Below are 27850 nucleotides of genomic sequence, written 5' to 3'. Positions count from 1 at the left end.
AAATCTTACTTGGCCCTCTGAACTCCTGCTGTCTGAGAAGGTGTCTTTGGCAGAGTGCATCTCCTCCATCTGAAGTCCCTAATGCAGCATTAATGAATACCCTGAATTTCTGAAGAAAGTTTTTTTTCTTTTCCTGATATAGTTGGGCACCAAGCCAGCAGCACTAATGAAACACAAACACAAAACCTATAGTTTGCTTTTTTTCATTTCTGGTTTTGTTCTTACTGCTTAACACAGAGCAGCCACAGTCTGACAAGGAACTGAAGGAGCATCTCTCCCACCTCTTTCCCAGAGAAGACCTAAGTGCCAGGGGATTAAAACTCCACATGCTCTATGGAAATGTAATACTTGTCCTTATTACAGCAGAGATAGCAAGACAGAAAATGTACCTCCAAGGCTCTCCTGAGACTTCATGAGGATACAAAACTTTCATGTTGTAAATCAACTTCTTCTAAAATAATGTCTTTTCATGCATTTGGTACAGAAGGTATTTGTAGCCCAGAATTAGAACTAAAATGTTCCTCAGCAAACTATGTTAAAAGAACATTGAAAAGTTGCCTCTACCCCATAGGAATTTTTGATAAGTATTCTGGATATACTGAACAATACTATTCTAGATATAGTATTGTTCCTATTTTTCTGTCCCAAATTAATTGCAGCATTTAGGTGGACAACAGATATTTGCTTACAAGACAGGAACTTTATATTTAAAAGTGAAACAGCTCTTGAAATCGTAAGCACCTGCATGAGACATTACAGCTGGTTGCCACAGACATTATTGTGCTATGACAATATAGAGGATTATGATTTCACAGGGTGAATAATTATCAAGGACGGATGATCACTTAAGAAAATAAGATCTGGCATCCCTATAAATGTCTTTATAGTAAAAATGTAAGGGCAGGAAAGTAAATCTCAGAAAACAATATATAATTAGAAACAATCTCCAAATTAAGTGTTTCTCAGAGAACCCTCTTTAAAGCCCAGCAGCTTCTTAAGAGGCAGATTTTTCTATTCTTTGTCATCAGCACTTAACAAGCAGCAGCAAAACCTAGCTCTGTTTAAATCCATGTACAAAATTGCTGTATGTAGAAGCCAAGACTAGTGGTTACAGCACAGTCAGCAAAACCAATATTTCACTGCAAACGTGTTGGTCTCCTGTGGACCTTCACCTGCTGATATTTACGAGCTAGACAGACCCTGCAGCATTCTGAGACCAAATTTATTTACACTTGTACAGCTGCAGTCATTAACTAGAGAATCAGTTACAGATACAGATACTTAAAAAGCCTTTCTTGCAGGAACTTCTCAGACATGCCCCTTTGAGCACTTAAGTCCAATGTTTTTTGCATTAAAAAGACTCAAAATCCCCACTCAGTGTGTTGGAAATAATATAATTTTCGAATTTTTAATAGCTATTATGAACCTTTTGATTACTTTTGTTAATTAATCATAGATGCTGTGTTAAGTCTTAAATTACTTCAAGTCAGCATTTAGCAAGAAGTTGTCATAAGCTACTTTAGTGGGAACATAGTACTTGGGAAAAGTACTGAAACTCTAAGTTTTGTTAAAGGTTATCCTTGATATGCTTTAGTGAACAAAGCTGAGGAGAGAGAAAGATGTATTGTTGAAGCTGGACATCTGGAACCCAAGATTTATGAACTCCAAGGACTTTTTGCAGAAATCAGCAGATAAAGAAGGCGGCTAACAAAGACTCAATATATGTGATAGAAAGTCTTTTCCAAGACAAAGATACAAAAAAGACTGAAGATGTGACCTAATTATTGTAAAAAGCAAAAAATTAATAACCAGTAGAAAGTAGAATACTAACTAATGAAAGAGAATTACGTAATTAAGAACCAAGGAAAATTAATTTCATTGTTTGCTAAAAATGTATAAATGGGTAGAAAAATTATGTATTGGGGTCCATGTGGGGCTGACTTAACTCTGTTAGTCTTACACACATACCTCTGGCCAGAATTAAAGTTATGCCTTGCTTTCTAATGCTAAAATGACAGTGTTAGAGAGTTTTATTTATCCCAACAATTTCAGAGTACTTGACAACAAGTGCCTTCCTAATGGTGCAAACACCTACTGTCAAAGTCAGCACGGGTTCATGAAGGGAAAAGTCATATCTTACTAACTTAATATTCTTCACTGAAAGGGTGGTCAGTCATTGGAACAAACTGCCCAACGAAGTGGTGGAATTATCATCCCTGGGATTGTTTGAAAAGTGTGTGTCACTGCTGTCATGTACCACTTGAGGCCATTTATATCCTGTTACTTTACAGTATAGGCTGTGAACAAGAGGCTGAAGTGCAGCCCTGTGGGAAGGGAAGTGGCAGTTTTGGTTGATGGTAAACTCAGGATGAGTCAACAACATGTCCTGGAAGATAAAAGGGCCAACTGCATAAAAATACTGGAATGTGTCCAAAGGAGTGAAAAGACTACACAGGGCATCACTAATGAGGAGTGGATGAAGATATTTGATTTGTTCACCTCAGAGGAGACCTCAGAATCACAGAACATTCTGAGCTGAAAGAGACCCAGAAAGATCCAGGTCTTAAGTGAATGGCCCATACAGGAATCAAACCCATGACCATTAGTGTCATGTTCTAATCAACTGAGCTAGTCTCAGGGCCAACCACATTGCTGTCTAAAGCTTCCTTATGGTGGGGAGGGGGGAGGAGAGTGCTGTTCTCTCTCTCAGGTATCTGATGATAGGATGCAATGGAACAGCTTAAAACTCATGTTCATGTCTGACATTTCCTACTGGTTAAGGGAAACTCCAAGTTCTACACTCTCGGCCTGCTGCTTTAGGCTAAGTCCTACTCTGCAAATGACAGCCTTAAACACAAACATGCATCACTGCATATAAAAGCAACATGAAATCTTCAGTTTAGATTACCAACAGATATCAAATCATTAGCACTCATATTACCACACAGCCCAGACTGAATGACCATTTGTGTTCATGGGAGAGGTAGCTGGAATGAGATTGTGTATGCTGCAGGCATTTTATCTGCATAAATTTATGATAGTCTTAAAACAGCCTGATTTCAGCTAGCTCCTCTGGAACTCAAACCTTCGTGGTATTTTATATACTACAGGATATTTAACATTAGTGGTTTTGCTCTGGGCAGGTGGCTCTTCTCTGGACACAATGCCAGATTAATGCCATAATTTATTTTTTATCAGAGATCACATCCATGTATCTTTAGTTATGCAAACAATCCCACTAACTTCAATGTAAATAAAATAAAATTGGTGAGATTTGACCCTGAATTAGTGTTTATGGAATAGTTAAAACTAAGTAATGAAAAAGTAGGAAAAATGTTCAACATCCTACTGTCATGACCATAGAGCGCGAGGGGGGTGAGGGGTTGGAATTTAATACAAAATGCGGTTGTTGTCTATCAATATCTCAAGCCCCTAACATCAGTAGTAACTGCCTTCACAGAGTGGGATGAATAAGCAGGTGTGTGATCCCAAACAAGCCAGTTTGAAACAAACAGGACAATGTTCATACTGCTTTATAAACTGCACTGCATGTGCTTTGACCTATCCTGCAGTTCTTAAAGAACAACACAGACCCCATGGCGCAGTCCAGCATAATTAATTTGCACTCATTATTCAAGGAATTAAAATGAATAGAGAAAGTAATCAGAAAAATGTAGGGCTTACATTTTTGAAAATTAAGTAAAGTATTCAGACTCTCACTTTTGAGGAAATACCTGCTGTTAAAATATCTTACAGCTATATGTTATCTGACATACTACTAAGACATCATGTACTGCAAAACAGACTGGGCTGGCTGCATAAAATACTGTGGAATGAGACTGTAAAATACGTTTGATATAATTATCACCACATTATTTTTATCTTATTTAATAATAAAAATATTATTCTAAATTAAATACTTTTACAGTGTTATGTCTAGAACTTTCCTGTTTGCCTTGTATCATTTTCATGAGTGAAAATACATTGCTTACTTCATTTTATGTGGTCTGAACGGCCCATCCATACTCCTGACTGTTTTCTCTACTGAGACTTATCACTGGGGATAACAACAAGCTATTCTTTGGAAAGGGATAGTGTTGACAGAGTTACCTGTATCAACATTACACTCAGGAGATGTGTGGTGGTAAAGATGATAACAGTAAAACTGAAAATGTTACAAAGACAGAGATGACATTAAATATTTGGACCTTCAAGGATCAGACCTTACATGTCACTAATGTCACAAACATGCTGACATTTACTGACCTCCCTGAAGTCTTCCATTTAAGTCAAGCTCTCTTCCTTACAAGTCACAACTGGGCTTACAAGTTCAGGGTCTTCCTAAAAGTGATGCATTATTATTTCTAGCTACTAAAAGAGCCAGTCTAGAAACCTGATATTCTTCCCTTTTCATGGCCATTCTGATTCTCATAGACAACCTGATCCTTCCTCCTCCACTAACTTTCTGTAATTTCATCCTGTGTCCTTCTGTCTGCATCTCCTAACCTCACCATTCATTTTCTTGGTTAGTATACCTTGTACTGTAACAGTCTGGAACGTGCAAAATCACCTCTTCTTACTCATCTAATGAGAGAGAAGACCTGATATGGTATTGCATTGTTGTGCTATACATAATTCATTCCTTCTTCCAGCAGAGCTGGTAGGTAAGGTTAAACTGTTTTGGCTGGCTGGTTGGTTAAGAGGACATTTAGAAAAATGTTTCCAAACCTTCAAAGTGATTCAGTTCTAAAATGAACTAGTGCTTGGACGAATCACATGAAGAGTATCAAGGTATCTGGGGAACAAGCAAGGAGACACTACATTCTATGTCAATAATACATATACTTTTCTTAAAGTTCTGGAAAAGAAGCAGACTTGTAGAATGTCTCTGGGTAAAAATAAGACAGAAAAGACCAGAGTTTTACAATGATATAGATCTCCTGTATACGAGATTATCAAAAGCTGGAAGGTGAGGCTGCTTCTTAACAAAAAGTAAGGCTTTTTTTAACAAAAGATTGAGGGCTAGGACAGTATATCCGCTAAAAAAAATACAAGTTAAAAAGCAAGATGAGCAGAGTGCTGAAAACATGACTCTATGAAAATGCTGATGAAGCTATTCTGGGCATGCTCTTCTCCAGCTAATTCTAATAGGAAAGAAATTCCAAGGGCAGAAATGTAATTAGGATGAAATAATCACAAAGGTATAGAGTTCATCATTCTGAAGAATATATGGCATTATCAGAATTGAATGAGAATAATGAATATCAACACAAAAAAAAATCTTCAATAAAGGAGAATACATAAGGCAAGACATGGAGACTTAATTATTTACTCCTTTTCCTGCTTCACTTTTCAACAAAATTCCCCACTCTGATCTGTGACTGGAAATATAACAAAGTCAGGGAACAAGAGAGAAAAAAAGTAAATATATTTAGCTAATGTAGACATTTTCAAATTGTCTAATGGAATCTGGCCCCAGCAGCTTAAGGAGCTAGCCAAAGCAATTTCTAGACATTGTACAGTACCTTGGACAACACTAGAGGTAATATAAGCACGAAGAGCTCTGCAAAAGGACAAGAATACTACCTGCCTTTGAGAAGAGCCAAAGGGAAGACATAACAAAACACAGACCTGCTAGCGCCATTTTTGAGTGGGGATGACACTAGAACAAGTAATAATCAATTTTATGAGCATCCAAAGGATGATGAAGTAATTAAAAACAATCAAAAGCCAGAACAAATTTTTCAGTAATAAATTACATTAAACCAGCCAAACTTCCTTTCATGAAAAGATAAAAGGTTTACTTTTTTTTTGACTTCTCTAAAGTCTTTGACTTATTCTCTCAGAAGTATAAGAAAGTGAGCAAAAACCCGCTGAAAAGTTGCAGTTGAAAAGTACTGATCAAAGTTCTACCTGGAAAGAGATCTGAAGTATCAGGTGTGTGTCTCAGGAGAACAGCAATTAACAGGCATCTACAGAAAGGAAGACCTCAACTCCAGAGGCTCAGCAAAAAAGCTGTGTCCTTTTATACTGTACAGTATGAAAAGAAACATGTCATGATGAAGCCTAAATTTCCTGGTCTCACCTGTGATCCTTGTGTGACAAGAATGGCAGAACATCAAGAAAAATCCCACAGTAACGTTCTTTTAAGTCTAGGTTCTTCCCAGTTTGAATAGCTTAATGTGAGGCTGTTTTAGTGATACAATAGCTTGGATGTTGCCTTCTTCCATAACCAAGCTGAAGTTGGTGAGGAAAACTCACACGACAGACAGCAATACCTGATCCGATCACTGCAAGATCCCCTGTGTGCATAACAGCTACCTGTAATGAAATACAACACCTTTCGGTTTGAGCACTACAGTGAGCTGTAGTGCGGAGACAAACACACCTTCATCCCTGAAATGATTTATGGCTGCAAGAGGTGCACCCTGGACAATGGGAAGACCACATCCCACGTGCACCAGGATCACTCTGTGATTGGCTCTGCAGGGAGCTGTCAGTGCCTAGCTTTTCAAAGCTGCCTGCAAGAGCTGGTAAAGTAATAACCCAAAATGGTGGCACACAAAGCTGAAACACCGAAGTGGGAAATGAAGAATTATGTTTTGGAAGGGAAATGAAGGAATAACTATCAGGAAACCAGGTAATATGTATCTCTAGACCACATATTAACAGTAGTTAGGAAGGGAGTGTCATTTCCGTCTTAAACTTCACCTCTCTAGCTAAACGGGAATGAACCCACTTCCACCTACAACACCTACAAAATCACTTGGGACTTTTTATAGAACAAGTCATTGTTCCAGAAAGACACAATGGTTTCTTTCCTGTTATTATTTAAGGGGAAAACTTTGCAGATAATTTCATTCTTCAGCGCAAGCTTCTCTGTTGTACATCTCCTTCTCCTTAGGCTTGCAAGAAACACTGGTAAAAACCCATTATAAATTAAGATTTTTATGGGCTTCAGAATATCTCTTTTAAATACCAATGAATAGGTTTTCAACATGTGTCTCCAGGTGTTAGAACTATGTTTACAGGCAGTCTCATGCTGCTAAAGGACAATTTCAGACTGGAAAATCCCTGCAGGTATAAACAAGCTTTCTTCTTCTTTTTAAACTAGTAATAAAAAGGCTGATAAATTTAGACTGGACACCCAGGTTTTAAGTGATAGAAAATTCAGGAATGGCCAGAGTCTACCACAGATTTCTGAGATCTTATCTCTTGTTTTCCTGAAGGAATAGTTTTGAGGTTTGACATAAACCAAACACATTATAATCCCAATGATTTGGTGTTTGACACTTTAATGGAATTGCTTTCTTGAAAAGGGTAAGTAAGCTTTTTTCCTTCATCTTTGTTCCAGCTCCAAGAACTCATTCTGCTGACTCAGGGCAATAAAACCCAATACCCATTTTTCTAGACTCTCGGTGTCACCAGCTAGAAAAAAAGCAGCTCAAACAATTGTAGTTAAACCTGCTGGCAAATGCTTTTCCCCCCTCTTCTCACAGTAAAGCTGTATTGTTGACTTGTAAAGGTCTGCAACTCTAAGTTTTGTGTGACTGTGCTGAGAACAGCAATCCATCCCCCCTCAGATTCCACTCTAGGGCTCTCAAAGCCAGTTGCCTGAGCTAGTAGTTTGAGGTACCCAACAAAGAAAAAGTGGATGCCTGCACGTGGAGAGAATAATGAAGCTGGTGAAGAAAAAAACTTCAGTTACAAGAGGCCTGGGGATCATTGGAGGCATAAAGAGAATCATAGTTCAGAACTATGAAAATAAAATCAATATATAATGTGATTGAACTAACACACAACAAAGCCTTGAAAAGTATCTAAGCAATCAGATCAGCCACAATGGCCTCTGTTAGGGTTTTCTGTCCCTTTATCAGTCCTATTTCAGAAACAATCCATTGAGGATAGGTTCATCAATTGATATCTAATAGTGGATTTATTTCTCCTTTCAACTGGTTTAAATTATATCACTTCTCTCCACTTTTCATGTATGACTGCCAACATGACTCTCTATAGAAAAAAAGATGGTTGTAACTTAGAAAAGGAGAAGAGATGAACATGTCCATATGAGATAACTTGTGCCTCTTGAAGTAACATTTTCAGAATGGATTTAAATTATCTGTTTTTAGTTTGATAATGAGCCTGCAACATAATTTTTCTGCATGTCACAGTGGCCACACAAAACTGACACCACAGCCTTGTGAATTCACACTTACAAAATTTGAGAGACTAGAAACAATGGATTATAATAGATGGAAATGACAAGATCTAAACAGGAAAGTTCATGCTCAGACAACTCCCACACCCACTGAAGTGAAGGGGAGGTAGACCTGAAAAGACTGGAATAGCAAGCTCTTAAAGGTTTTTTAATAGTATTACTTCTGAGCAGTATCTCTGTAAATAAACCAGTTTATCAAGTTTGCAGGTATGGGATATTGATCAGCACCATTGGTCTACCCTGGCCTCCAATCGGGAGCCCTGGAGACACACCATCTATAACGCTGCTGCTGCTTTTGAGAACACACGCAGGATTACTCTCGAGGAGAAAAGACAACGCAGAAAGAATCGCGTCTCGTCGATATCACCTGGGGAGTCTTTCTGCTGTGCCTTCTGCAACCAGACTTGTCTATCTCGCATTGGCCTTTTTAGCCATCAGCGCACTTGTAGCAAGCGTGGGTAGAGCCCCTCTCAAATCTTCGTTCACGAAGCCTAACCATGATGATGATGATGATGATGAGGTATGGGAGAAGGGTTGTTTGACACAACCTCCTGCATATATAATATAATGATGAAAGTCATTACAGTCCTGAAGCCAGCTCAATTTTGTTTGTCCTAGAGGCTAAGCTCAGGGCCAGCTCCTGCACTAGAAAGCATTTGACAATCATTGTCCCACTGGCAGGTGGTATGCAGTGACTGATCACTTTGAACTCTTCTGATTTCAGTACTTTCCTTCACCTCTCACCCTTTCCCAGTGAGCGATGATAATTTTAGATACCTGTGTGACGGAGGAAAGCAGACATAGCATGTCCTTTACAGAAAAGTAAAACACAGGCATTCACAGTAGTTAAAAACAAGAAGTATAAAATCCAAATGTCAAAGAAAATTAATTCTTTTGTACTTTGTCTTAGCAGAGACAAACTTTATGCTGTTTTGCATCTTAAAACACAAATTTCCTTTTAAGTCTGCAGCATTTCCTCTAGTGACATAAAAAAAAAGCTCAGTATACATTCTGGGACCTTTCTACTATGCCTGCTATGAGCTTAAACATATCCAGCTGCTCTTTATTAGCTTACTTTGGGGGATCTTTCACAGCTGGGTTAAAACAGATTTACATATGTTTGGCTGAATATGCATGATTTCAGGGCTCCAGAGAAGTTGTAGCTTGCAAAGTGAATCTCTCATCTTCACAATTCCCATTTCACTGCATGGAGCTCCTCTGATGGTACAAAACAAATGCCGGGTGGGTTTTGTTTGAGTGATTTTTTTTTCTTTTTTTCTTTTTTTTTTCTTTTTTTCTTTTTTCTTTTTCCTATGTGAGCATTATGTATTCTGGACAGCCCAGTGCCTTTCTGCAAGACGTTTTTATGAACAGTGTCAAGGAAAGAGAAGCTGTCGCTGAGAAATTCTGTGGCTTTTCCTCTCCTTTTATACAGGCTGTTTTGAACTATGGCCTTTCTGCACAACAGGGAAAAGTGAAGTTTGCAAAATGTCAACATAACCAGCTCTGCTTAGCAGGCTGAAGCCCAAAGCAGCTTTAAGGAAGAATTTGGGTTAAATTTCAAACACTGCATATTACCTAAAAGTGAAAATTGTTTCCTCATCAGCTCTGATCTTCTTTAAAGACACAAAAATGTAAATGCTAATTTTGAGCTACTTGTGCAACTGAACATATCATAGCTGAACCAACAAAGGAGTTATCTACTAAACATTCAAGACATTTAAATAATAAGACAGTACTTTATATTTCCTGTTCCCTGAGGTCCATGGAAATTATTATTAAACTGTTGAACAACTATTTGACCAAGCCAACAATGTTTATTAATGCACATAAGACTGTATTTCTTAGGAACAGTCCTTCTGCCCACAGCTGGGTTGCTGGTGCATGTTAGGAATATGGCTAGACTACGTCTGCTTTTATACAGAGAAGGATGAAATCTCTTCTGTCATTAAAATTCCATCACTGTATATTGCATGATAGAAAGCAAACATTGTAGATTAACTCTTCATTTCTCCTACACTCATGAACACAGTCAAAAGGCCTGGACTTAAGAATTAAAACACGCTCCCACCACTCGTCAGTAGAAGACAAGACTTCTTCCAGAAATATCTGCAGGGCTGGTGATGTAGGTAAGAAATAGCTTATACATATCTGATATTAGGTCTATAATTTCCCTTTGTATTGCACTCCCATAGCCTCATCTGCCTATGAATACATTAAGTGACTGAGGAATTGTGATGAGTTTGAAACACTGGCTCTAACAGTCAGTAAGACTGTTTTTTTTACTGCTAGTTCTTCTTCAATATCTCACTACTCCTAAAATATAGATATCAGCACATTTCTTTCTCTGTTACATAAATTCGAAACTACAGTATGTCCAGCAAAGCAAGCACAGTCACTCCAGCCACATCCTGAGGTAAAAGACAGTATTTCCCTGGTGGACTTCTTGCCCTGGTGCTGCTATGACCTCTCTCTTACTGAATTTTCTGTCTCCAGTAGTGATTTGCATTTTTCTGTCAGTCAGACTTAAAGTTCTCTGCTTTTTTTTAACCTAATTTTTTTTAGCACCTCCCCACCTCTGCAGACAAATGCAGTGCATTTATACTTCAATGCCAGAACTTCACTGATGTTTCCTGTGTGCATTTTTTAACATGCTGAGTAACTACTAGGGCCAGTCTGCTTCCCTGGATGAGGTGAATCTGTAGCTTCATCTCAGAGGACATACTTTGGCAAGTAGGTATCTGTCTTAGCTCCAGCAGTAACCTAACCACAGTAGTGTGGGCAAGCCACTGTCCTCTCCAACATATATTTAAATCCCATCTAGACACCCTCTTGACTGTTCCGCAGCAGGCCAGGCAGATATCCCTCTGTGTTTGCTTTACCAAACATCTCACAAACAGCAGCGTTGCTGCAAACATCAATGCCCCCAGCCTTCCAGTCTACCAGATCTGGTACTGGATCAAATTTTACTTTTCTGGATTTACTGTAGTCATTTGTTCAGTTTCTGCCCATGCTCTTTAACACAGCATTTTCCACTGCTGCAGGAAAACCAGGAAGTTTGCACAGCTAGTTAATGAACATGAAGGTAGGTGCTATAACAAAGAATATGACTGGCTTTTTCACATTTATAGACTAGTTCTCAAGATATGTTTGCTGATCTTCAGATATACAAACATCCAAGCGGGAGATTAAAGCCTCATGTTTTCCTAGCATTGGAACCCTATAAAATTTCATCACAATCTCTTTTCCCTCAGTGACCTAAATTTATTCCCTCTCCTCTTTTCTAAACGCAGTGTAGGTGAGACCAAACCTTACAGGGAAGCACAGCTGATCTTATCAAGTTGTCTTGCCATGAGCATATAGAGATAAACTGTATTGTCTTTCCAGGTCTTGATTCTGGGTATATGAAAGTAGCTGCTGATTTGATATTAGTAATTTAGTTCAATGACTGGAAAGTGCACACTGAGATATACAAATCCCCCTGCGTACACAAAATTAATTGGTCTTACTGGATGACTGCCTCAGGACATTGCCTGTAGCTGGTCATACTTAGACAAAAAACATATAGAGTGCTGCAGGAATGTAAGACTTCTTTAAGACACTGAATAGAGTCTACTGTTTTGTATAGATAAAGTTGAATGCTATCTCCAAAAAAAGAGCAGTGCTCTTTATGCTCCTTGTTATGAGCCGTGATTGCCCGAACCCCTGGGCAGGCTGTGCTGAATGCAAGAGGTTCAGTGCAGAGAGCAGGCAGAAGAAGGGACAGAGGGCCCTCCAGCTCTGTGCCCTCCTTTGAGAGGCACTGACTAGGACTCATTCAGCAATGAAAACACATCGAGAATTGTTGAACTATTTGATGGGGGCTATAAGCTGGTAGCAGAAATTAAATTTCTCCAGTGCCGGCCACAGGATCAACAACACTATCGATGGCCTTTTCTGCACCACATGATAAGACCACCTCTGTTAGTGTCTTTAAAAAAAAAGTGGTACTCAGTATTCACCCAGCACTGTAGCTTCTGTCTCACACATCCTTCTTTCTTCCAAACACGAACTCAGTATAGTTTTCTGACTTAAAGAATAAGGAAACACCTGGAACATATGTGCTTCTCAAAAGACTTTTGGAATTATTTTAGTGAAGGCTTTGGTGTGGTGCTGGTCAGGTGTTTCTGCACACCCTTAAATACCTTGTCTGTGCTGGTACTGTTTTGTGTTCAGTAAATGCAGATCTTTCAGGCTTTCCAAAAACACCCCTCTGTTTCTTTCTACAAGAACATGACAGTGAATAGCAGTAGCTTTGTAGGGCTTCAAAAATAGGCCTGCTTCCCTCCCATCCCCCCCGTGTTTTTTTTTTTTTAATAACAGCTGTTCTTTTATTTTCTATCAGAATTGTGCATAAAATGGGATGGAACATGAACAAGATGGTATATTATTGACAGTATGCAGCTGGCGTTATTTTCCAATTAAAAAAATCCTTGTTGGGCATTTGAAAGAACTGTCTAGTTTATGCCCAATTGTGACAATGCTATTAAGCTGCACCTTCAGCTGAGATTTTATTTCACAGAAGATAGCAATCTTTGGTTGCTGGTAGAAGAGCTACAGTTTAATATCCTGGCCAACACGAAGTTGGTGATGAATGTGCTGTTAGCCATTTCCAAATGTTTGCTGTATTGTACACCTGTGCCAGAAATGCCTCTTAATGCTTCCTGAGCAACTACTCCATAAACTGCCCTAAACTCTTCTAATGCCAGTGGAGCTGTTAAAATCTACTTCAGCAGGGACTCTGACTTATTCTGCTCTGCTGGGGCAGAGCTGTCAGACTATCAGCTGGTGGCTTAGGAACACCTCAAGGTACACAGAGTTGTTTGTGTATTTAGTTGCCTAACTGTGATGAGTCTCTTCTGGGCATGAGGGACTGTGATTTAAAAAAAACCTTACAGCTTGGCCAACAAAACTCTTTTTTCCCTTATGGGGATGTCAGGATGCACATTTTTGATACAATGGTAAATTCAAACTATTTGCTTCAAAACTTCTCAATAAAGTGCTCATAAGACTCTTTTTTTTTGTAACGTGAGAATAACAACATTTTTTTTCCCTATCCTCTCAGCTACTGGCACAATCTTGGAACACATGATTAAAGTCTAGCAAAAGTAATAGCAACGGTAATCAGATACAAGAGACTACAGTGCTCACTAAATGACTATTAAAAAGTTTGAAATAACACATGCCTGAGCACCTGACTAAACTAAGGAAATTCATAGGAACAACTGCTTTCCAAACACAACGACATTTGTTATCTGTATTTAATGTTCAATAAAATGGAGATTTCAAAATCTAAATTATGCCCTCTCCAGGTTTTTCATTTTTTAATTAACTACATGCTGTTGATCAATGAGCACGAGCCCATGCTGACACAAAGAATTAAGCATGCCTTTTTTACAGTCTTAAAGAACACTAAGAAAAATAGAAAAGAGTTATTTGGAATCCTTCCTACATACTAAGAGGGATGTTGATACCATTAACTAAAAGATAATGTATATGAGAAAAATGTAGGTGGTGTTTTGTACATGGCATGTAATTAAAAAGTTGACAGTCTACAGATTGTATTAAAAGTGCTCTGAACCAGGACTTTCAATGTTTAGGTCATTGTAAAATGACTACAGGACATCTTACCGGTTAATTAATACAATATTTGAAACTAGGCACACCTTATATGAAAAAAATGAATTACTCAAATATCTTTAACAGCATATTGACATTTTAATTGTATACTGGCATTAACAACCCTAAAAGGTGTTTTAGATGTCTTTCAGCTACAAGATTTTCAATTTTCAAATTTCAAAGCAGGTTTAGAAATCTCTTGTTTAGAGGGCTAGGCTGCCCTCCCAGTTCAGCCTCTCTAAATGGCACATCATCACCTTATAATCAATATAAACATCCCAAAAATGAAACTGGGTGTTACTCAACATCCTGTCCACCAGTTATGCTTTGCTCTTTCCAGATAGGGTAGTGGTCCTGTGGGGCAAGCACACCCTTCAGCGAATTCACAGCTCTTGATAAATATGTCAGTGCTACAGGGGTCAAACAAGAGCACGAGGCAGTCTGCTCCTCCACTGAGCCGTCCTCACCGGGTGACTGTGGATGAATGGAGCTGGTGATCTAGTCCATCACACAACAGCTCTAATGCCCTGAACCCTGTGCAGCTGCCTTGACAAATTAGACATGGCCTCTTTTATTCAAAAAGCAGATCAAGGTCCTGGGGCAGTGATAGTTTTTCACTGTTTTAGTAAGACAGGCTTCTACTCCTCATTGCAGGCTGGAAATGGATAGCCTGACTTGAAATCTATGCAGGTGGACAATTACAGGTCAAAGATACCTGCTGTTTCCTGAAGCCACATTTGACATTTGATGTTACCTGTTTTAAACTTCACCATTCTTTTATTTGTAGGATCCAGTAATCTGGGAGCATAAAAGCTCTGTTTTCATAATCAGAGGCTGCACATTGATACAACCCCTTCTATTACCAGTGATTTTTTTTTAAATTTTTTTTGGCTACTAAAAAGCAAATGGCTCTTGGTTCTAATCTTGCCACTCACGTTTTGACTTGTGCTAGTTAAATCTGAAATCTGTAACGTTAGTTAGATGTAGAAACATTTTCAGTTCCGGCACTGAGTGCCAGTGCCGAAGTGTAGGCATTTCTTTAAGTGTGGCACAGGCAGCTGGCATGTGTTGGAATATACCCCCTCCATTATTTTGAAATACTTATCCTTGCCTATCCTTTGCAGTTAAATTTTTTCATTTCCTTACACTTTCAAATGGCTACAATAGAAAATGTGTTACCAAATGAGCTGAAGCTTTTTTTACGTAAGGTTTGAAATGAAGACTTAGTCACAGCGAAGGCACTCTAAATCACTGCCCTGTACTCTCTTATAATACCCATGTTTGACTAAAATTGGTTTAAGGATGTGGCCCTGCTCAGGGATTTAGTTCCTGACATGTTTGCTGAATGCTTTGTCTCCACTCTCAGTCTTCACTCTTGTTCTCAGAGAAACTTACAAAAACACAATGAAAAGAAGTTTGAAGAAAGTCTGTTGACAGAAGCATCCTTCCAGCATTCTTCTTTCATGAATTTTATATACAAGTTCCATTTTATTAATTAGTATCTAGTTTTCTACTGCCACTCTTTGAACTTGAGGATGTAATCTGAGATGATTAGTTGTCTCTAGCCCTGGGAGCAGACAGCTCATACATTCAAGACAGAAGAGAGGAAGGATCAGTGTCATTTCTCTGGACAAGTCTGGTGTGTTCCCTTAATCCTGGCTGTACAGCCCTCTAATGCATGTCACAGGATACCAGCAATTCCAGTGTGGTGAAGTCATCAATCTTCTGGTATGTTTGCTAGTTATTATCCTGGTCTATTGACACAGGTATCTGGCCACTAAAAACCACACCGTGCAATTTGGTCCCACTTAACTGCTAACAATGGCTTTCTGGTATTTATCTGATACAAAACTAAATTGGTGTTCCATGGTAAGTGTGCTGTGATTAGTCTGTGAGACATTTCTTTCCTGGAAAAGTTGCTCATTAGAGCCATTTTAGGCAAATATAGGGTTGTTTATTCTAAAAACATGGTTTTTTTAGTATTTCAACCAAGCAACTAGTGTCAAACTAAATAAGGCCTCCTTCTAGAAACATGGATGTTTACAGTAAAGTGATGCTAATTTACCTAAGAACATTTCTGAAAAAGAATCTATAGGCCTTTGCTTATTTAAACCTCTGTTTAAATCCTAATGGAAAAAGTAAGTAGGTTTTAAGATAGATGTGGATCTATATAAGTTTAAATGGACTAAATCCCGTGTCACCTTGTCTTGTCTAGGTGAAATCCCTTTGTGAAGCACTACAGCTCTATGCAACCACACCTCTCACTCCAAATCTCAGTTAAATGCTATGTAATCAGAGACAGAGTCAGGACAAATTCTCCACTCCTTTTCTCACAACATTCTTTGACTAGACTGTGGGCAAAAGACTTAAAAAGTATAGTAAGTGAATGATCTGGTCTGATTCAATCTTCATTATTTCCTCAGAAGTCAAAACTTAGTGATCTACAAAGTACTTGCAATTTGTTTGATGTTTGTGCATACAATGGCTTGAGATACGCAAAAGAATAGCAATGTTTCCTCCCAGGTGCACAAGATTTGAGTTTACATCTACTCCCAAGGCCCCCCATGCAGAACTGACTATGGTGCAAATCCTTCTGCCATTAGCCTTCCACTTTTCTTAGGATCAGTCAGCTCCTTCTGACAGTGTCAGGATGATGACACTGATGAAATACAGAGCATTGGTTCAACTTGAAAGTCCAAGCCCTTCTACTCAGACCTGCAAACACTGATTCAAAAGCTAAGTTTTCACAAATTTTGCGACACTTTTAATTCCTCATCTGAATTATTATATAATGCTAGCAAGATAATAACAACGTTCTTCTGCTTTCTCTAATTAAAAAACCCACTTTGAATCTTTTAGATCCTTGTACATATTAGCATACAACAGTTTTTTCATGTAAAAACATACTCTGAAAATGTACTTCTGGTGCAAAACTCAGCTCTCCCGTGGTGAACAACAGTTGTTTAATTTATGCCAAAAAAAAGAGAGTCTGAAGCTTTATTCTGCCATGGATTTTTTTCCCCTCTCATTTCATGTCTACTTGTAAAGTATCTTGTTATATCAGCACTTTATGTTCTTTATCATAGCTGTACCTGAAGTTTCACATAATTCTGTTTCACTGCAGCAGAATCTGCTCAAACATTTGCAGACTCTCCAGAGACAAGCATTGTCAGCACTTGGCAAATCTTTCAAGTAGTGATAATCACAGTAAAATTTAATAACATTGCCACTTGTGTACAATATAAAAATCTTCTAGAGGCACGTTTTGAAAGGAACAGCTCTTGGGCTCCCCAAGAGCACAGTCCCCTCCAAATCAGGGAGTTGACTATTGCTAATTGTGCCTAATTCTGTACCAGAGGAAGAGCTGCAGTTACTACTACTACTACTACTACTACTACTACTACTACTACTACTACTACTACTACTACTACTACTGCTGCTGCTAATATAGATTTGACAATCTATACAGATACTGTCTCTAAAGGAGCACTGTTGATATTCAAATAAACCCTCAACTCCTAACTCTGTAAACTGTTCACACATCCCTCTTCTAATCAGCTTATTACCATTGCTACATGGATCTCGGCAAAAGGCTTGTTAAGGAAAGGAGATACCACCTCATAATCTTCACCTAATGAGAGCTGAGACAAGAAGGAATACAAACATTAAAGCCAGCTAACAGCAACACTACACTTCTGTCATTCCATGTCCAGCTCAGGCCACGTCCACCTGAATGCTGTGGAGAAGCTGTAGCAGAGCCATGAAATCATAAGTAGAATTTGAAACCAATTTATCAAAACTCTGATTAAAAGGCAGGTTCCAGGCAATTAGGGAGCGAGTGAGAAAACTGAGCTGTTGGCTACATTTGCTAATGAATCCAGTACTTAAAAGCATGAGGCATTTCTGAAGGGAGGGCAGGAAGGACAGGAGGCAGAGAGAAGGGCAGCAGAGTAATGAGGGACAAAGCCAGCCACTCTGAAGAAAATCCCTTTGTTTTCTTCATAGAGGCCTGTTGAAGAGCTGTACATCTCTACTCCCTCCTTCGTTAGTAGGACAACTACAGAGAGATACAGCACTACAGCACTACTGGGGCTTAGAGGGTAAAGCCTTGGAGTGCTCCACAGGAGGAGCTTCATGACTGTGACTGCAGAGGGAGGAAGACCAAGTACAATGGCAGCAGGGGGGAAGGTTAGACAATAAGGTTAGGGAAACTGTTTCAACAAAGGTGAGAAACACACAATTAAATCAACACTAAAACACAGCAAAGAAAGAAAATAAAATGTAAACATACTCTAGAACATGTGTTTTGGGGATTTTTGTGGTTTTGTTTTTTTGTTTGTTTGTTTGGGGTTTTTTGCTGGTGAAGAGATGGGGGTAGAAGAGGAAAGTGGGGTGCAGTTTGCCCAGGGATGTTTTTTTGTTTGGATTTGGTTGGTTTGGTTTGTTGTTTTTTTTCTGCAATAGAAAGGGCAGATTCCTGAATGGCCAAAATGAAAATACCAATGGGATGGCAATGCATAATTCTCACCCTATGGGCTGCACTACACATTTTCATCTTGGCAAGAAATGTGATGCAGCTCCGAAACAACAGTCCCAGAGTATATTTAGCTACTAAAGCTGTGGCACACAAATGTCACATTCCCATGAGTCAACCCTTTTAAAGAACCCCTCTTCACACCCCCCCAGATATTCCCCAAGATGCCTGCACTGAATTAAAAGTGAAGCATATGGATGGATGTGACATCATCAAAGCAACCATGTAACAGAAATGAAAGCAGTAAGTGGATTCTATACAATTAGTACGATCAGTAAGGAGCTGTTTGTGAGCACAGAAAAAGAAAGAAAACACTGTTCAAAGAATTTGACAAAACCAATGAAAAACAACACAAAGCACCTTGCAAAATCAGAAGAAAATGTTAATTTTTTTTTTTCTGTGTGAATGTGTGAAAGCAAAAGAAATCACAGCAAAAGGGAAAACAAAATCTTGATAAAAGGATAGTAAGTGTAACATTTCCTGATTTGATTTTGTGTAAGAACTCCTTCCTTTGCCCTTTTAAAACAACAACTCAATAGCAATTTGGGAGCCAACTGGCTCCGACTGGGCAAGGCAAGAAGTAACAACACACAAGTAGATGGTAATGGTAAACAACCACGCGGTCACCTCTGCCGCCATTGTTTTGATCGGTGTAGACTGCTTCCAGCTTTGCCAATATTCATAATTAGGCACCAAAGAACGCGTGATATTTAAATGACCATGTCAAGTGTTTATAAGGCTCTTTGGTAACCATCACTCCCTGGGGAGGGATGTATTGAATGCAAGCCACCTCATCGGTCAGTGAATTGAAGCGAAAATTATTAAGTCCAACAGTTATACATTTATTAATATTTTCACTGCATGCTCTTCTGAAAGCTCGCATACAAGATGCTTTTAAGAGCTAGCTTTCCGTCTATTAAGCGCTGCTTTGCAAAAGACTTGTGAAGCAGGGACCCACACATAACAAATAGTGCCATTAAAATGCATACACGTCTGCATTCCTTTGGGTACATAAAGGGCCAGATCTTCCACTACTGGTTTCTGACACTGCTCTCCTGTCTGACACCAGCAGAAGAGCTGGGTTTAAGGATCCCTCCCTTCCTTTCATCCATCCTTCCTTCAGTCTTTCATTCCTTCTTAAATCTGCTTAATGACATTCTCCCTTTTCAGGGTGGATGAGAGAAAGACACAACTTACTTTCAGAAGAGGGAACATGGGATATTCTAAGAAATGTCCTCTCACCTGAAGCATTTTGAATGACAAGTGTTACTAATACACTGGACAGAGAAAGAAAAGAGCCTTGTTTTTGTCCGTCAGCATTCTCACTGATTTATTGCTGAGAGGAAAGAGAAGAGCTAGTTAAACTTTAGGAGGGCATGCAGGCTTATCTGACTTCTTTTCTCACTACACAAGTGATACCTGGAAACCACTTCTTTTTTTTTTCAGTTGTCCTTTTACAGCTGAAGAGAGAGGGATGAGGAATTTAAAACACTAGGATGATATCTCAAACTGGGTGTAAATAGGAATTAGGAGTCTGAGCTTTCATCTTCAGCACCATCAGTCGCTTGCACCCAAAGTTATGGTTCTGAGCTTAAGTATTGCAGCTACCTGAAATTCTTCATCTGCCAAGGTTCAGCAGCCCCCAAGTCTGCAGAGTGCAAAGAGGCTCTATGCTTAACACACAGATAAGTTTGATCAGGTTCTAGAAAATCTCTTTTTTGGTTTAGATTTGCAGTTATTCTCCCAGAATGTCTACAGGATCAAGCTCTAAAAAAAAAAAAAAAAAAAAATTTGTTCAAACAGAGGCAGTTTTCCCCTTTTTTATAGGAAAAGCTAATTAGCTGGGAGGCAGGGGACAAGTTCATATCTTTGCCTGAGGGAATCGAAATCTTCATATTCCATTTCCTGCCAACAAGCCTAAAAGCCAAGGCTACTAGATTAATGTTTGCCATGGTATCTCAAGAAATTTTACTGAATCCCCTGCCTAATTTGGCTGGCCTCCTCAACTGGAAAAATGCTTCAGGCTTTGTCTCTGTTGGGCCAGCCAGGTGACGCCCATTGCCTTTATAGTTAGGAACTGTGAAGGCTCTTTGAGGTCAGTCTTGAAGAGTTCAGTGAGAAACCCCGGATATCCCAGGACTGTGGGAGGCATCCTGTATCAGGGGCTGTTATGAATAACAGGCACTGAGGTCACAGTTTGGGTCCAGACCACCGGCAGCTGTTCGTGCAGCTCTGAAGACTGCTCTGAGATGTTAATGTGCTCATTACCCCCTGCTGAAAGCCTCCTCAGCCAGTGCAGAGAATTCAAGATTCACTGGGTCAGATGGAGGGAAAGGAGTATGATTTAGTAATCTAACTAGTTTGGGCAGATAAGGCAAAGCATGAGGTCTAGCATGCCAGTAGCTTCTCCAGGAACAGATGATGCCTTTGACTAATGAGTTTTTCATGTAAAATGCATGAACAATAGAGACTGGAATCCACATTTCAATTAATATTTTAAGTGTTTTATATCAAGTATTCATAGCAGAAAGGGCTGAAGCTCACGTGTGTTCCTGCCCCTGGTGAGTGCCCTAACCACTCAGCAAGTGAGTTTTGCTTGTACCCATTTTCCTTCTGACCCACTGAGTACTTAATTAGTCCACACAGAGCAAAAAGCAAAACATCTTCAGCAGAGCAGAGATTGAAAAAAGAGATCTAAGAACACCCTGGAGAAGAATAACAAGGACTCAGATCTCTCTAGGCAGTGGAGCTATTTGAACCTAACTCCTCTGTTTAAAAGGAACAATTTTAAACTCTTTGAGATACAGATTAAAAGGAGTTGGGAGAATGATGAGGGTCAAGATGCGATGAGGGGCACCACCATCCTTACCTAGGAGAAAAGGTTTTTTTCTCTAAGTATGCTCTAGTGGCAAATTTAGGCAATTCTCTGCCTAATGTATGTATCGCAAAGGGGGCTGGAAGCCAAAGGGCTTTTATTAGACCTAGCTGGTCCAAGACAGAAGAGCTAATGATCCCCAGGTGAAAGAAACCAAGCAAGAAAGGCAAGAGACTGGCATGGTTGTGTCAGGACCTGCTGGACAAACTATAGGGCAAGAAGAAAATGTGCAGATGGTGGAAGCAGGCACAGGTATCCTGGGAAGAGTATAGGAACACAGTCTGGACCTGATGAGACGCATCCCAAAGTCCTGAGGGAACTGGCTGATGTAATTGCTAAGCCACTCTCCTTGATATTTGAAAAGCATGGCAGTCAAGTGAAGTTCAGGGTGACTGGCAAAAGGGAAACATTGTACCCATCTTTAAAAAGAGTAGAAAGGAGGACCCTGGGAACTACGGACCTGTCACCTTCACCTCTGTGCCTGGGAAGATCATGGAATAGATCCTCCTAGAAGCTCTGCTAAGGCACATGGAGGACAGGGAGGTGATTTGAGACAGCCAGCACAGCTCATAGCTTCACCAAAGGAAAGCACTGCCTGACAAGCCTTCTACAATGAAGAGACTCCATCAATGGACAAGGAAATGGCTACCAATATAATTTATCTGGACTTCTGTAAGGCCTTTGACATGGACCCTCCAAAATCCTTCTCTCTAAATTGGAGAGAGATGAATTTGATGGGTGGACAGTTCAAAGGACAAGAACTGGTTTGACAGTCGCATCCAGAGGATAGTGGTCAGTGGCTCAGTGTTTGGATGGAGATCAGTGACAAGTGGTTCTCTCAGGGGTCCATCCTGGGACCAGTGCTAATCATAGAATCAGCTGGGTTGGAAAGGACCTCTGAGATCATCAAGTCCAACCCCTGATCCAACACTGCCGTGGTTACTAGACCATGGTATTCAGTGTCACATCCAGTCACATCTTAAAAACCCCCAGGGACAGTGAATCCACCACTTCCCTGAGAAGGCCATTCCAATGCCTGATTACCCTCTCTGTAAAGGCTTTCTTTCTAATATCTAACCAAAACCTCCCCTGGCAGAGCTTAAGACCATGCCCTCTTGTCTTACTGACAATGTTTTGTCAATGTCTTTGTCAATGACACGGTGACATTGAGTGCACCCTCAGCAAGTTTGCAGGTGACACCAAGCTGAGTGGTACGATTGACACACCTGAAAATGAGATGCCATCCAGAGGGACCTGGACAAGCTTGAGAAGTAGCCCCATGAGAACGTGAGGAGGTTTAACAAAGCCCAGTGCAAGGGGCTGCACAGGAGTCAGGGCAACTCCCAGTATCAGTATAGGCAGGGTGTTGAATGGATTGGGAGTAGCCCAGTTGAGAAGGACCAGCGGGTGCTGGTGGATGAGAGGCTGGACATGACCCAGTAATGTGCACTTGCAGCCCAGAAAGCCAATTGTATCTTGGGCTGCATCAAAAGGAGCGTGGCCAGCAGGGAATGGGAGGTGATTCTGCCCCTCTAAACTGCTCTGGTGAGACCCCACCTGCAGTGCTGCATCCAGCTCTGGGGTCCTCAGCACAGGAAGGACCTGTGGGAAGCACCTGTTGGAATGAGTCCAAATGAGGGCCACAAAGATGATTAGAAGGATGGAGCACCTCTCCTATGAAGACACACTGAGAGAGCTGGGGTTGTTGAGGCTGTGAAAGAGAAAGCTCTGGGGGAGACCCTATAGCAGCCTTCCAGTACCTAAAGGGGTTTACAAAAGAGCTGGAGAGGAACTTTTACAAGGGCAAGTAGTGACAAAACAAGGGGAATGGCTTTAAACTGAAAGAGAGCAGGTTTAGATTAGATATATGGAAGAAATTGTTTACTATGAGGGTGGTGAGGCACTGGAACAGGTTGCCTAGAGAAGATGTTGATGTCTCATCCCTGAAAGTGTTCAAAGCCAGGTTGGATGGGGCTTGGAGCAACCTGGTCTAGTGGAAGGTGTCTTTGGTCATGGCAGGGGGTTGGAATGAGATGATCTTTGGGGTCTCTTCCAACCCAAATCATTTCATGGTTCTATGATTCTATGATTGTTGAGAGAAGGAAATAATGTGAAATTAGCTGAGATCTGCTAGGAATTCCGACAAAGGCAACATAAAGTGCACTTTTAAGAGCAATGGGAAGCCACGGATCTTGCTGTTTCAGAGAACAGGGCAGATCAAATTTAAAGAGGGCTAAATCTCCGCTGTTTCTCTTCCTTTAATACATAAGACACTCCATAAAGGCATGCACCTCTGTTTGTTTTGTGTGGTTTCCTCAGGCAGTGAATTATCTAGGACTGAGTCTAAGATTGGCTTTAGTTTCAGGCTTTATGATAAGCTTTTAATTATAGCACAGGAGTTTCATTACATGTTACTCCAAGCCAGCTGGAAGCAGTTACACTTTAGTACTCCTCCCCCTCCCTCCTCACCACAGGACATGATTTCCAAGGCCTTACCCTTCTTGTCTTGATGATTATGGGATGAAACTGCCACATATGGATCTGTATTTTCAGATGAACCAAGCGGATCCTTCCAATCCAGCAAGCGTCCCCTAGCATCATAACCCTGTCGAGCGCGAGAGTCAGAAGTGGTGGTGCCTGGGACTAGGGAACTGGAGTGTCCTGTTTACATTATAAATACAGGTAGGGAAGACAAGTCTCATTAGTCACCACTCTACCTCCCCATGCTCAGGAATGCACGCACTGCTTTGCTTCCACGATGGGTGAACATCCTGCCTTAGGCTGAGCAATGTTTCAAAAGTCCTTCAAAACACAGCCCGAGAAAGAGGGGATTTGAACCTTTCAGATCAGGGTGCTAAGAGGTGCTGCCCCTGAGCTGATAGTTCTTTGCTTTAATTCAACAGAGTGAAACTTGTGAAAAAGGGTGGGCACACTTCATTAAAGTCAAGCATCCTTCGGCTGGATTCAGCACACAGCCTGACTGAAACTGAAGTGTCAGCCCATACTGTCATGGTACTGGCTTAGTTAAAAAGCAATTTTAAAAACAATTTAAAACAGAAAAACTTCTAAAATGGCCAAAACTGAATAAGAATGCCAGAACTACAAAATGGCAACATCAATGGCACTCTGCCTCATGCCCCAGGGAAATGAAGGACCGCCTAGCACCAGTGTGCTCACACTGTGGCATCCCACTCCAGATGGGAAATGTCCAGGGCCAGCTGCTCACACCCGCTTGCACCATCACTATTGGTCCTGTCTGAGCTGATGGTCCAAAATGGCTCTGAAATACACACAAAACTGAATCTTGTTTCTGCTCAGAGTGACAGTTAAGACAATGTCTCACTACATGGATCTGCCCAAGAACCCATGACTCCAGCAGCAGCAGGACTGAGGTCTCAGTGCCCTTTTTCTATTACAAATGCTCTAGACATTGTGACTGCTGTTCTGAATAAGGCTGATTAACTCTTCGCATATCAAACACCCCAACCAACAGCACATTCACAGAACGTGCCCCACTGGAAACACGGCACAATTTTAAAGGTGCATTGGCTCAGGCAGACACGTACATTAGCACCCAAAATGCTTGAGATGCTTAGAGTCTACTGTCTCTGGAAGATGGCTCAGCTGCTTTGGGGAGGAAGTACCAAACACCATGCACACTACACCATTTTGACCCCAAAACCACTCCAAAAGTTTCCTTTCAGCACACGTGCCAAAGTGACTTATTTTGAGTAGGACTCAAGGAGTTCTGGGCCTCCTTAATTTGAGGTGGAGTAAGTGTATTACCCCTTGCCTACTTTTCTGAGACAGCCTATCAGAACAGGAGCTTTTGACACATGCTTAAAACACAAACTAACAGAATTGCATTATTCACAGACAGAATGGTCTACAGTGCTTTTTCTTCAGATAACACCAGACAGACTGACAGCAGCCCTTCTTTCCCCTGGTTCCTTCTGAACAGCCCAGCAAATTAATTTTCCTTCCTTAGATGAGTCTCCCTTGGAGAAGAGTCCAATCACCAGGCTACAGACTGCCCTAGCAGGGACCCTTTCCCTGCTCCTTCCCTTGATCTTGCTTACTGCTCAGAAGAATAATTTGAGACTCACGGGGACAGAGACAGATCAACACAAGGAGCTGAAATCCAAATCTTCCCAGAGAAGGCACAGAGCTGGGCAGGTAGAGCCTGTGTTTCTACAGTGTATTTTAAACAGTCACTGGATAAGCACAAAGCTTTTGGAAGCTGCATCTCAGAAAGGCTGTTTAAATGCCTTCTAATGCCATCCAGCCCCAACTCTAAGAGAAGAAAGAGATGAACCTAGATCCTCAATTCCACTCCAGTAACCAAAATCTAAATGTAGGCCACCAACGTTCCCAAGCTTTTTGAAGCACTCATGTGCTTCTTTTTATCCAGCCCTTTCACCAGCTTCATGGTGTTGAGCTACTGAGGAAGTCAGCAAAATACTGCAACTTCTATTAAGATGCTGTTATGAAGTCCTGCAGAATATTAATGGCCTTAGAGGAAAAAAATGTCTGTGCTCCTCTGTATGTTTTCAAGGAGCCCTTTTGACTTCCTGCACAGGATTATATGTGGAAACAGTTTGGACTGTGTTTAGCAAAGGACATGGACACAATGAACTCCTGTAACTTGTATGCTTAGAAAGGAAAATTGGTCAAATTCACAGTATTCTCAGCCTTCAACTACAGCTTATCATTAACACAGTTTAGCTCTGGACTTCAGTCTGAAGGCTTATAGTAACAAAGGCACTGGATTATTTTTTACCCACTCATGGTAGAAAGTGTGGTTTCTCCCAGCCATCTTTCTTTAACATGGCAGATTAAAGCCTGTATTTTGTTAAGACAGAACTTTTAATGTCACTCAAATAGAGAAGAGAAGCCAGAACATTATCATCTTTTAAAAGATTTCCATAAACCACAGCATAGCTGGGAATATTGGTAACACACAGTTAGATAATGATGGACTCTGATCCAATTGTGCTGCCTGCTCCACAGCACTCCTGCAGCAGGTCTGCTTGTTTCCAAAAGGATAGGTAGAGGTCTAGCAACTGAAAGCACACGCCCTCTTGAAGTAACAAAATGCTGGAGCATGAAAGTGTTCACTCCAACACCATTTTACGCTTGTCAATTCCTGTGCTCATCCCCAGCAAATAAGACAAATAACAGGGCAGAGAACAGGCTAGAAAATGGAAATTATGGGATTTTTATGTTTTCTTTTCCCTAAGGACTAATCCACAGTGCCAGCATTCATGGTGTTCCAGACTCCGAGTTAATACCCCATTCAGCAGCCACAATAATGTGTACAGTATTTGGTCAGCCTACAAATAGTGCTGCACTCAACATAAGAAAGCAATTAGTCATTGCTTATAAGGAGGTAAAAGAGAAGAAAATCTTGCCAAGTAGCAATCATGGTTTTGCCTGTGTTTGATATGCATTTATACACCCATATCTCTGTCCAGACACTTGCACTTTTAAGTGTATTTAAAGGGGGAATTCTAAGGAAAAGCTATAAGTAGAGTTAAAGAAAAACATGTCACAATACAGTAATCTAGAGGAAGTATGTGCCTAAGGGACACATTTTTCTGGGAAAAAAAAATATTTCCTGAACCATATGTTGCCAATACACAGAGAACTTCCTTGTAATGGAAAGCTAAGACTTTGAGAAGATATTAATGTGTACCAGATGGTCACTAGGTAGAGAGAGGTTTTATACAAATGAAAGAAATCAGTCTATTCTCTCTGTTACTAATGTGTTAGTCAAGTACACACTGAAAAGCAAGCTTCCACAGCTAATACAGATAAACTTTCTTCCATTTGATTTTGAGGAAGCAGGGCAGGAGCAGATTAAACCTTAGCCTGTCCCAGTTGTGTCAGAGCAGTACTCTGCAACCACTTATGGGGCAGTGATACTGCTCCCCTAAGCAGTATCACAGTGCCCTCTAAGCGTCTGAATAGCCAGTCCTACTGGGTGAATTTCAGTTCCGAGCAGAGTGGCACCACAAATGTGTGAGCTACTTAAGTTTCTCTCATAAACAGAAAAGACTGAAGTGTCAGGCAACCCAGTCCTGGCCTTCTCCCACACAGCCATTATTAAACCTTTACAATGTGTCGTATAGTTTGCAGTGCATAGTGGGCCTTTTTTTCCCATTACACCATTTTTACCACTCTGACTGTGCAAATAGGCTTTGCTGAAATTTAAAGAGGCCTTTGCACATCTGAGGTGTGGCCAGTACCTCTATGTTAATAATGGTTAATACAAAAACATCTGAAAAACCAATTCTGCTTTCGTTTTAAAGCAAAGTGTCCGAATAACTGAAAAACTGTACACATAGTGCTTTTCAAATGTCTTTGTTTAAAGCAAACATGTAAAAATCAAACAGACACACTTTTAAAAAATCTGGTTTAGGTGCTTCCATTATTTGCAAAAACTTTTCATTTGGAGTGCTGTAATCAAGTAACAGAGGCAGAGTAAAAGCACTTAGTGTCTACAAGCACGGATAATGATTCAGAAAGGCTGCACTTCTGTAACTAGAGCTTGTTCTGAAGTGCA

General features: G+C 40.3%; 2 protein-coding genes across 6 annotated transcripts in view; one reads left to right on the top strand and one right to left on the bottom strand.

Annotated features, from left to right (window-relative positions):
* COMMD10 (COMM domain containing 10) overlaps window positions 1-4190 on the top strand; it is a 172036-nt gene extending 167846 nt beyond the window's left edge. Inside the window, exon 9 of the transcript XR_007630505.1 lies at window positions 238-4190. The gene's annotated coding sequence lies outside the window, so the exon portion shown is untranslated. The remainder of the gene's footprint in view (window positions 1-237) is intronic.
* The window catches only part of SEMA6A (semaphorin 6A), a 118718-nt gene that overhangs the window by 4890 nt on the left and 85978 nt on the right, over window positions 1-27850 (bottom strand). For 3 of the 5 annotated variants that reach the window (XM_050328987.1, XM_050328989.1, XM_050328988.1), the window contains one exon: window positions 23782-23946. The exons of the other annotated variants lie outside the window; for them this stretch is intronic. In XM_050328987.1, coding sequence (XP_050184944.1) covers window positions 23782-23946 — 165 coding nt within the window. The remainder of the gene's footprint in view (window positions 1-23781; window positions 23947-27850) is intronic. 5 annotated transcript variants of the gene reach the window in all.

Source organism: Myiozetetes cayanensis, unplaced genomic scaffold (assembly GCF_022539395.1).
Source record: "Myiozetetes cayanensis isolate MyiCay16 unplaced genomic scaffold, myiCay2020 scf4, whole genome shotgun sequence".
Taxonomy (NCBI): domain Eukaryota; kingdom Metazoa; phylum Chordata; class Aves; order Passeriformes; family Tyrannidae; genus Myiozetetes; species Myiozetetes cayanensis.
Note: the sequence above shows the minus strand (reverse complement) of the source record. Positions and strands in the feature narration are given on the sequence as shown.